Below are 11753 nucleotides of genomic sequence, written 5' to 3' on the forward strand. Positions count from 1 at the left end.
TTAGGCTTGTAAGTTTGAGCTTTTAAACAAGGCCAATGTTAATCTCACTTGTTTAATTTGATGGTTTTTTGCATCAAATTTTACATATTTTTCTAACTGTATTGTGTATTTAAAGAAAAGGATGATATTGTTCTGAGCTACCTGGAAACGTGAATAAAGTAATGTGAGTGTGTTGTACAAAAATCCAGACATCTGATCAAAATAATTCAGCTTCAGAGCTTGGGAAAATAAAACTTGTTTTTTCTGTTTAGGTAAAGTGTCTAGAGGATGAGCGTTTAAGAACAGAAGATGAATTATCCAAGTATAAAGAAATCATTAATAGGCAGAAAACTGAAATTCAGAGTTTGCTGGACAGAGTCAAAACTGTAGATCGTCTGCAGGATCAACATCAGAGGTACAGATATGCACTTCTAGGAACGATGTGACTGATTTTCTGGGAAATGGGAAAGTTATTTAATGAAATGATGATACGTTTTAAAATATCAATAATGTGGGATATCTTTATCCTAAATGTTTTGTTTAATGTGAATTGATATTGCTAGTGATGGAAATAACATCTGTAGTCTCTTACAAGTGGATTTAGATGCATCTAGTTGAAGTGTTTGTCCCAGTGTACTCTATAGAAAGTTCTATAATGTAGGAACTTAGTGCTTGTTTTATTGGAAGACTGGGGAAAGTAAAGAATTAAAATGGAAAGATCCATTGCTTCAAAACTGTGATGGGTGAATTAAAGTGTTTAACAACTTCATATCTGGCAGATGCTTTGTGCAGACAGCGTTTGTGTTTCTGATGGGTTAGTATTAGTTATGCTGTGTGGGAGTTTTCTCACTTAAAAATATAAGGGACAAAATCTTGGAAAAGAGTTCATGGTCAGTTCAGGAGTTTCTGTGCAGGTGTGTTTCTGTATGGCGCGTATTAACTAGAATGCGGAAATGCTAGCTGCTTCATTGATTCCAAGTAAATAAACAGCTGCTGGGTGAAGAGAGCCACCCACATGTCCCTCCAGTATTTCTAAGGAGTTCTTATTTGTCGTTGAAAAGTCCTTCAGCAATTATATGTTCTCCTCAGGGTTTAGAGAATGAAGCGTTTTCCATTTGCTCTGTGCTGGTCAGCTGCACTAGCACTCTCATCAGCCTTTCTAAGTGAAGTGCATGCCATTAGAGACAACTGAAGCTTGCACTTCAATCAGTAACATGTTTTTTTCTCTTGGAATCTTATAGAAAGAATTAAAATAAGCTTGGTGACCAGTGGGAAAACTGCACATGTTTTTTTTCCAGTTATCTTTTCTCAGTAATTGAGCTGTCCTTGTAAATGACAATTTTTCTGTTACATCTGGATCAAAAATTTGTTTTGAAATATCTTATATCTGCAGTGCTCATTACTGCTATATCGTTTTTATACAGTCTTTTATTTCTCTCTTAAAATGACTTAAACATGTTTTCATTACTCTCAAGAATGTTGCACAGAGTACGGAGAGGTTGCCTTCCTTAAGGGTGCGAATTGCTACAGCCCTAACGTAGGGTACAGTTTTCTGTGTTACATCAACATTGCATCATGTCATGAAATGGAATCTGTGAACTCTTGGCATGTAAAAGCACCCAGTGATATGCTAGGGTCATTAATTGTTCTTTTCCCTTATTTGGTCTCAGATGTTTTTATTGCAGTAAGGTTTCGTATTTGATGACTTCAAGCTCAGGTTTTCCCTAATAAAATGCAATTGTTTTGACAGAGATGAACAAGATATCAGTGCTCTAAAGGAAGAAGTAGAAGGTCTCAATTCTCTCATTACTGATCTCCAGAAGGACATTGAAGGTAGTCGGAAAAGAGAATCTGAGCTATTGATATTCACTGAAAAATTAACCAGTAAGAATGCACAGCTTCAGTCTGAAAACAATTCCTTACAGAGCCAGTTGGATAAGCTTTCTTACAGCGAAAGAGAGCTGCAGAATCAGCTGGAATGTGTTCAACAGGCTAAAGATGATCTGGTGAGTACAGCGTGCAGCTTGATTTTTGCCCTATTAAGGTATCTAGAGGACATAAATTCCACCTTTCCTTTCCTAACTGGAAGTTCTGCTTGAGATCCCAGTCTGGGAGAACAGTAATAGTGGAATATGAACACCTCATCTTTTTAAGGGGAAAGAAATCCCAAGGTGCACTGGGCTGAAATGAGGTGAGGGTGTTACTGTGTTGCTCTTTTTGTCTTGGAAGGCAGAGTTCTCTCTGCTGCTGTCATTAAAACAACCAAAAGCTTGTAATTCATGTGTGAAATTTGTTACTGTAAACTGTTTTTTAGGTCATCTTTGAAAAATGTAAGATGAATGTCACTTTTAATGAATGTTGTCAAAAATAAGTTAATGTGACTGCACTGTACAGCTCTACATAGCTCTGTGCTGCAGTGTATAGATGTTTTAGAGTTTAGGAATCTTACTGCAGCATTGCACTGTGTTGTGTATTCATTTGCAGAGTTAGTGTTTAGTCTAATTTTAAATGCGAGAGATTGTCAGGTAAAAAGTGCATTTTTTTTTTTGTTTATGACTTAAAATTATAATTTCAGGCCACCAAATTGCAAAAGGAGGAGGATCAGCGAAAGCTGGAGGTTGAGATGCTACAGGCTCAGCTAGCTTCAGAGCAGAAAGAACTAACGGCACTGAAGACCCATGTGGATGAACTGAAAGATGAACTGACTACACAGAAGCGCAAGCATGCAGCAAACCTGAAAGATCTCACAAAACAGCTTCAGCTAGGTTGAAATTATTTTCAGATACGATGAGCCAGCCTAGTCTGTAAGCCCCTGCGCAGGGTCTCGTGGAGACTAGAGTCATGTCCATGTATTCACATTGTTTGAGTGCGCTCCTGTCTCCTGATCTTCCTGTCCCTAAAGAGAATGAGAGTGAGTGAGCAAGTTAGGTGTGGGGGAAACTGCAGTTGCAGTAAACAGCCCTTAGTGTCAATTGTCAGTCTTATTAGTTAAGACTGACAGCTCTCGAAACGGGCTTATTCATAAAATGAAAGTTTTATTGCAAGATAAAACTTTGCTCTTTCTTACCCTGTATGTGGCTACCTAAATGTCACTGTGGGGTGCATAAGGGTCCTCATCATTATATGAGCATATTCTAAAGTTGCTATAAGTTTTCTTCTGGCTGTATCAGGAATTACTGCTGAGAGGTAATGTTTGGTGTTTTAAACAGAACACTTCAGTTTATAAAGATGGATGTAGAAAGACCAATTTTGACAATAAATAGAAATAATTACTCAATAGTACATATGCTCTGAATGCAGATAGATTTGAATACATTCAGATCTGTTTGAAATGCATTTGAAAGGGAAAAACTCCTACTGGCGTTTTGCAAGAGGAGTTATTTGTCTCTTCTTTGTACAAATATGAACAGCTGTGCACTTTCCCTTTTCATCCCTATTGAATGAGTGGTGCTTCTGGCACAAGTACTACTTTCAGCTCCCGATAGTGATAGTCATGAGATCCTAAAACAGAGCTGCCATTCTGTTATTCAGTGGTTATAGCTGAGGTAAAATCAAATGTGAGTCGTCTTGTTCTGAATTAATGCTCTATGGCATTCCCCTTCAACTGGAAACTGCTGTGGTGTATTAGGGATCTTAGTGGATGTTGCATCCAGGTACTTCACGTCTAGGGGAAGGGAGAGAAGGAGAGTAGTTGTTTTTAGGTGGCTGTTCTGCCCTGCCCCCACGTAGCTTTTAGTTGCTACCTTTGTTTTTAAGTAGTCAAGCCGTGTCAAATTATTGCAGGTTATAGAGGATTAGCGTGTTTGTTGTATCACACTATGATTCTTGGTTTTTAATCTCCTGTTGGTAACCATAATTTTATTATACTTTTAGCACGGAGGAAATTGGATCAGATTGAAAATGGTAATTATGACAAAGAAGTCAGCAGCATGGGGAGCCGTTCCAGTTCATCAGGTAATATGGCAAATAACAGGGCTGTCGCAGCAATCCTTTCATCTTAATAAGGTTGCCATGGTATGCTGCCATGAGCTTTGTTCCTTCTGTGGTTTGTGCATATGTGATGTGTGGGCAGTCTCCCATTGAAGCTGACAAAATAGCCTTCAAACACCAAAATGCATGTGGCTGAATGCAGTTAAGGGTTCTTACTACAAGGTTGAAGCTTAATTTTTATGTTTGGGATCTTTCTAAACACCTGACTTTGTTTTGTTGTTTTATGTTTGGGGGAAGCTCAGAGCTCTCCAATTTGTAGAGGACCTTCTTAAATGCAGCCAGGGGCAAAACAAAAATTAGCAGCAGCTTTCAACAGTGTTTAACTGCTCTATTGATAGTTGCAACTGTGTAAATGATAAAATCAATCAGCATGTTTAGAGGCATCACTGTATTTGTGTAAAATTCATTACTTTTTATCCAGTTAGCAGTAAAGCAATTATCTTTAATGCTGAAAACAATATCTGTTTTCTTCCTCCATAGGTCAGGGTTTTAAGTTGTGTTAGATCTGCCAAATTATTGTGTGATCTTGCTGTATAAGAGAGAAATACTTAAAGAGGTGAACAGAAAGCAAAAAATATTTCGATCTCTAAGTGATCAGTGCTGCAAGCTGTTGATAATGTAGGTCTCTGGTCAGTCTGTACACAGTTCTCATGGTTGTAATTTTAGTAGACTCTAGAACAGATCTGTTTAACATCAGCTCAGTCTTGTATAAAGTAGCTTTAATGAATATGAAGGTACTTCTGCAGAAGTGTAACCGAAATAAACAGTTACACTAATGGGATTTTGCCTGTACTGGAAGACTACACTGGTGTTTCAGCTTGCATTTAAATGGTATAAATACTGCCTATATAGAAACCTGCTCACATATAAGGGAATTGACCGTTCTGAAGAAAATAGGCTACTGAAATATAATGAATGTGTTGCACTGGTGAAGTTCTGTTTTACCTGGATTAGAAATAAAAAGAGCTTTTAAAATTGGAATGTGTTGGCAGGGTCCCTTAATGCGCGCAGCAGCAATGAGGATCGGTCTCCAGAGAATACTGGGTCTTCAGTGGCTGTGGATAGCTTCCCAGAGGTGGACAAGTCTGTCTTGGTCGAAAGAATACTAAGGCTGCAGAAAGCACACGCTCGAAAAAATGAAAAGATGGAGTTTATGGAGGATCACATCAAACACCTAGTGGAGGAAATCAGGAAAAAAACGAAGTAAGTTCTGAGTTTGGTTCGTAAAGTTTTCCGAATTGAGTATACATAAACTGTTATATGCATGAGACTCTGTTTTCTTTAGGAGTTCTTAGCGTAGCTTTAGCATTGTCAGCTTTTGTTGAAATGATTTGCAAAGTTATGACTTGAATGAACGGTGATGCTCCAATGACCATTCAGTAACAAATGAATCCAACTACAGGTGCTGGCTGAAAAATTAAAATTCAAAAGATTGCTCCCCAGTTGTCTTGTACTTTGTGCTCCTATGGGTTAATGTCATGTAGCTCTCAGTAGCAACTGAGAACTGTCAGCAGTGCTGCAAATCCTACTCTAGGTACTTGAGTCAGGCAGAGAATAAGGCATGTGGTTGGAGCTGGTTGCTAGAAGAGTTGATTGCGAGAAAAGTTGGCTTAAACAACTCTTCTTTCATGCATGAGATCTCTGAGCAAGTTTGTATCTAGGTGTACAGGTCATCATCCTACTGTCCTCCTCCTAGCTTTCATGTTTACTTGATTTGAATTCGAGCAGATGCTGCCACACTAATGTAATACATCTCTCCAGTGCACTGAGGGAGATGGGTTCTGTGGGACAACGTAATCATCTTAAAATTGAAGACTTGTCATGCTTCATGTGACAAGTTCAGATTGCGTAGTACATCATCTTTGGGATAAATGGCATTTTCTAACAGATCGTTCTATCTTTCAGCAGAGAAAATTAGAGAGGAGCATCTTTTAGTCCTTTTTTTTTTTGCTGCAGTAGCAATATTATTTTCTCAAAGTACTTCTAAATATGTAAAACTGTCACATTGTAGTGACATGGCTTTCCAGCATTGCCTATAACACCTGTGATATCTTAGATTTTCTGCTGTCGTAGGAATTGCAGGAGCTGACCTTACTGCCTTTTCAGTAATACAGTACTGCTTGAAATGTCAGGAGTATGTCAGGAGTCTGAAGTTATTTCAGTGTCTGCCTTTTCTCTGCCTTCTAATGCTATGGTGTCTTTATTTTTTTGCCCAGAATTATTCAGAGCTACATCTTGCGGGAAGAAGCTGGCGCGCTGTCCTCAGAGGCCTCTGACTTCAACAAAGTGCACTTGAGTAGGCGGGGAGGGATTATGGCATCTCTGTACACATCTCATCCTGCAGACAGTGGTCTCACGTTAGAACTTTCCTTAGAGATCAACAGAAAGCTGCAAGCTGTGTTAGAAGATACATTACTGAAAAATATTACACTAAAAGTGAGTATCTGTCTCTTTTGTTCTGTAAATTCTTGTAGTTCTGAAGTCTCTTCAAAGAGATGCATGCTGTTAAAGGAGGAGGCTTTTTGGAATTCAGCTCATTGTGAATTGGTGACACTGGTAGCATTGGGTTAATCAAAGAGTGCTGTAACTTGATTCACTCAGAGCCTCTCTTTTGAGACCCCTGGCTCATGCTGCGCTGTTGGGCTGGTTCTCAGCACTAAATGTTGGCTGTGCGTGCGTTCTGTGGGAAAGGGTTTTTGCATGTTCCTGCGAGTTGTATGGAGCTTGTGGCATGGGCTTCACGTGCCTGGCCCCACACTGAGTTGTTGGGGCAGCGTGTCTGCTGTGAAGAGATGAAAGAATTGCTGGAAAGAATTGCGTAGGCTGCCAGGTGAGCTGCGGTGTTCTGCAGAAGTTGGAGATCTCTCTCAGTAATTCTTGGACACCGTACTTTCTAGAGACAGCACGTAGAATCTTAGTAACTGCAACAAAGACTTGCTCAGAAGTTTGCATCTTTTACTGAAATGAGCTTGGTTTTCTCTACCTTTCTAATCGTTTGCATTCATTCTGGGTACTTGTAAGTACCAATCTGCTGACATAATTATTTTAACTTATTAGTTAAAATAATATATTGTGCTGATTTTACTTGTTTTCTCTCTGTAACTTAACGTACTCTTTTTTTCCCCTCAAAGGAAAACCTTCAAACTCTAGGAACAGAAATAGAACGGCTTATTAAACACAAGCATGAACTAGAACAGAAAATCAAGCAAACATAACTAAAGCTTCCATGGAATAACTGGCATGAAGATCCAGAAAAGGCAGGTGCTACAGACCACTATTTTTTAACATTTTTCCTGAAATTTGATTGCCTGCCAGCACAAGCAGTATTTTGTGTATACAGCCTTTGGTCATGTGGGCTGTCCTTACTTTGAGAGATCTGCAGGGTTTGGCATCTGTGTGGTTCTGTCTACCCAATACCAGCCTGAGGTGTTGCTGAATTCTGCTACACACTACATTGATCTATAACTTCTATTTGAAATGACATACAGATGCTTTGCAGTGCATACTATGTTTTTAGTGAGTTGCAGTGAGACTTTCATTTCTGCGCTGTATAATTAATCAGTCTCTTAATGATGGAGCTTGAAAAAAATAAACCAATTATGTTTTAAATGCTGTTGAACATATCCAGTGTTACTGAGCTTTAAGGGCTTTCAGACATTATTTCTTCTATTGCATATTAATTCTGATGTTTAGGTTGATTAAGCTTTTTTGACAAATGCATGGAAAAGTGCTTTGTCACAAAAATTTTTTTTGAGTGATCATGATATTGTTTATTTTCTGTATTGGTTTAACGTTCAGCTAATCAATTTCTTTATTGAAACAAAGTGAAACAACAGTAAAATTAAGGGTTTAAGAGACTTTCTGATGCAGCTGTTGAGTATGTGTAACATAAACATCAATTCAACAAATCCTGTAACCCCCCGATCTTTAGACATAAAGATCTAAAGAAGTCTGGTCTCAGATAATTGTTAAAAGTTCTCCAGCATTCTGTGTATTTCACAACATTTAGGAGTACAGCTGCCCACTGTTACATTGTGATTTTTTCTTCATCTGAAAACAGATGCAAAGCTTTTTTCAAATAGAAGCTTACTGAGTTTTCTCATTAGATGTGGATAGACCAGCCAGTGAAAGTGATGGTAAGAAGCAGAACATATACCTCGTGGGATTTCAGTCTGTTGATTGGACTATAAAAATGGCCTAGAAATCTGTGTGACTCCTTAATTTTACTGTTGTGAAGAATTAGGTGGTTGAAGTGGCATGAACTGAGAATGGTTGAATTCTTTGTGTCTGAGGTGGTGATAGCAGAAGAGGATCAAGGTGACAAGGTTCTAGTTTCACAACATTGTGTTCACATTTTAATTCCAGGATAAGTAATTTACAGAATCTGAAATGTCTATTCCAGCAGTAGATGCGTTATTGGTGCATTTATTGCCTTTTGACCAAAATGTATTGACCAGTTCACACTGTAAATACATATTTTGTTTTTTTCTTAATTACTTGAACTTCCTATTATGGAAAAAAAAGGTTATGTACATTTATACGCTACAGCATTCAAATGCTCTAGCTGATTGAATTAGAAAGGGCAGTTTGGAGGGGGGTTGGAATTTGTCTTGCTCCAGGCACTGTTTACATCATATACAAAACACGGGCTTGAATCCTGCAGCATAAAGGGAGGAGAGTTTATGAAAGCACCTCGTGTTCCACTGAGTCATTTGAGCATTGCAATGAACCAAATTGAGCAAAAGGGCCTAATTTGTTTTGTGCGAGTAGGTGGTACAGGATAGTGAGACTTCCTGTTTACTTCAAAGATTGGCATTTCTGAAAGTGCTTGCAGGATCAAGGCCCGCTTTGTGGTCCAGAGAGCTTCAGGGGGCCTTTGGGTAGATGGTCCCTTCACTGTCAGTGGGTTATGTGTTTAGAACTGAGGGAGTAGAAACCAATGATTTAAATGCTGGTGAGCCTTGGAGAAACGGTGACCCTTTAATCTGGGTGGGTTTTTATGCATACATATATATATTTTTTTAAACTCCTGAGAGCAATGGTTGTGCAAAACGTTAGGGAATTTTGACCAGCACAGTCATGGGACTACCTCTGCTTTACTGTTATTTAAGTGATATGGAGAGGAAAATTCCTGGCTCTGCTGAAACAGACTTGTCACCAACTTCTGGGAAGCTGACATCTAATCCTGAGCGAGCAGGCAGTTGGTCTCAGCTGAACTTGACCTTCTGCTGAAGGAAAGGATCTCAAAAGACCAATTTGCATGTCAAGATATAGCTTAGCTCTTGTATGTCTGCATTTTCGTGCTCTAATGTACCAGATCTCTGGGTATTTTCAGGTGTTCAGCTGAATGACTCCAGTATTTTAGATACCATGTTAATATTGTAATCATTAAATGTATGTTCTTCAGATGTAAAATGTGAATGAAGGAGAGGTGTGGTGCAGATGGAACAAGTGCAATGACGTTGTGGAAATTCTTACTTCTTTTTGGCGTGGTTGTTTCTCCTTTTAAGTTATTTGAGAAACCTAGCTAGTTGTCCTCCTGAATGCTGCTTTCTTTCTGTAGCACTGGTAACTTTCCAGACTTTTTTCCCTTGCTTGTGGAGACACAAAGCAGCCTAAATTTCACTTCATTTACTGTGTTGCATACGGTCGTGGACCAAAGTCATCTTCTAGAGGCTTTATTTTAAACATACCTGTTAGAGATGGAAATTAGTTCACGCACTGGCAGATGATTCTATATGCTGTAAGCCCAGAATATGATGAATACATGATGGAGTTGGCCAGCAACTTTGCTTAATGATGTTGCTCATTCCTGAGAGCCGGTAGTGTATTATCCCTATAGATGTTGCCAGGCCAGCTGCCTTTTATTTTGGTGGGGTAAATTGTCAGCAGTGTAATATTGCTCAACCCACATCACAAGAACACTTCTGGAAAGGTGTGTTTCTGTGGGATGGTTCACACAGGTGGGCACCAGCGGGTGCAAGGCTTGTTTCATTACATTTCACTTGCACTTTTTTTGAAAGCTATTTATATTATGAGCCAGAGATAGAAAACTGTCCTCACATCAAAATTAACTTCTTGGTTCATCAGCAAAATTAATTTAAAGACAGCCTGGAGCAGTTAGCTTACATATCTGTCACTGAAATTCAGTGTCCATTAGATGTGTGATTGCCACAGGCTTCATCTGAAAGCTGGTAGCTTGTTGTATCCTACCAGCTGAAGCAGCTGTTTCCTAAATACTCAGGGTGCTCCTTTGATTGAAACATCACACATCCAGATGTTCTTAGGGGCCCTACAGGAAGGCTGCTGATGCTTTTCTGCCCTCTGTAAAATCCCACACTGTTGTCTAAAGCTATATCCTCTGTACTGGAGAACACCATTTCATGCTGTAGAAATCATTTCAGTCTCCAGAATGCAATGGAGATGATTTCTTCCTCAAATAAGCTCTCATCTTTTTCACTTGTTGCTGGCAACACCTATGCTATCTCCAGCTACTAAAACTGAAATTTACTCTTTTGAAATAGTTTTCATTACAAGATTTCAGTTCTTAGCTAAAAATCAAACAGTAGCAGATTTCTGGCTTCCACTGAATTGAGTGTAAAGATGAGCCCGTATGCTGCAGGGAACCTGCAGGAATCTAGGGAGCTGTTCAGAGCTCGAAGCCTGGCATGTCCTATAGGAATGAATGGACTTGGAGCCTTTTGGCTATGTGTAAACAACTGTGATGGAAATGCCAACGGTAGGTGGCACTAGAAATCAGATTTACCGTGTCTCTGCAGCCACCTGGAACCTTTCAGAGGGCAGACAGCTGAGCTGCAGAGAAGGCAGGTGGGTGGTATTCAAAGCTTTTCTAAGATGGATGGCATTTCTTTCCCATCTTCACATTCTAACTGAAGCTATGTTAAATCTTCCAATATATATACGTATGTTGTCTGAGTATACAGTGTCTATTGATTTAATTTTGTAGATACTTGTTTCTGTATAAAGTTTTTGAGAATATCACTATACATTATGTATATATTGTACTTTGAAACAATAAACATGCGAACACATGAAAGTTGGCTTTTGGTCTGTGGTTTGTGCCATTGCCTATGTGCTGCTGCCCAGCTCTGGGTTGTGCAGGTACCTGCTGGACTCTTCTATTGCACTGCCTGAACAAGAGGTGGCAGTGCCTCGTTGCTCTGTAGCTCAGGTACTGCCAGCCAGTCTAACAACAAAGCCAGGAGAAGCAGAGCTATGCACCTCTCACACTATATTTTGTCTCTGGGAAACTGAACTGGGACTTTTCCATCCTGAAGGCAGGTGATAGGTGTGCTGTAGTTATTCTGCTGTGAGTTATTCCAGTAACTGGCCTTAATGCTGGAGTCCTCTTTTTTTCTTGTGTAATGCAAATTTGACAATTCCGTAGTCTTAGTATCAAGGGACAGTTCCCTTTGTAACAGCTCTACATCTGGGGTACCACGTTTGCTGCTCTGTTTTATTCATTCAGTTATATGGATGGAACATCATTTGTATTTTAGTCATGATATTACTGTTTTAAAAAATTAATGCTGTGAGATTGGAAGCTGTTCATTGTGGCCATGCTTATATTAAAATATAAGTCCAGGAATCAGATTTGTATAGTCTGTCTTGCCTTTGCAAACTGGTTGCATGGAGACAGGAAAAGGAAGACCAAGAAGGGGATAGTTTGCAGAGTTCATTCTAATGCCTCGTATGGAACATTAAGTGAATGGAGAGGCTTTCAGTTGAAATTTAATGGCAAATTACCACTGGCTTCCCAGGAG

The 11753-nt window shown here is 39.2% G+C and overlaps 1 protein-coding gene across 1 annotated transcript in view; it reads left to right on the plus strand.

Annotated features, from left to right (window-relative positions):
* Nucleotides 1-11026, plus strand: part of CCDC186 (coiled-coil domain containing 186) — a 31458-nt gene extending 20432 nt beyond the window's left edge. The window contains exons 10-16 of the mRNA XM_021400622.1: nucleotides 252-394; nucleotides 1730-1985; nucleotides 2555-2744; nucleotides 3853-3933; nucleotides 4962-5172; nucleotides 6186-6405; nucleotides 7101-11026. Of these exons, the coding sequence (XP_021256297.1) occupies nucleotides 252-394; nucleotides 1730-1985; nucleotides 2555-2744; nucleotides 3853-3933; nucleotides 4962-5172; nucleotides 6186-6405; nucleotides 7101-7184 (1185 nt within the window). The 3' untranslated portion in view covers nucleotides 7185-11026. The remainder of the gene's footprint in view (nucleotides 1-251; nucleotides 395-1729; nucleotides 1986-2554; nucleotides 2745-3852; nucleotides 3934-4961; nucleotides 5173-6185; nucleotides 6406-7100) is intronic.

This window comes from Numida meleagris, chromosome 5, assembly GCF_002078875.1.
Source record: "Numida meleagris isolate 19003 breed g44 Domestic line chromosome 5, NumMel1.0, whole genome shotgun sequence".
Classification (NCBI taxonomy): Eukaryota; Metazoa; Chordata; class Aves; order Galliformes; family Numididae; genus Numida; species Numida meleagris.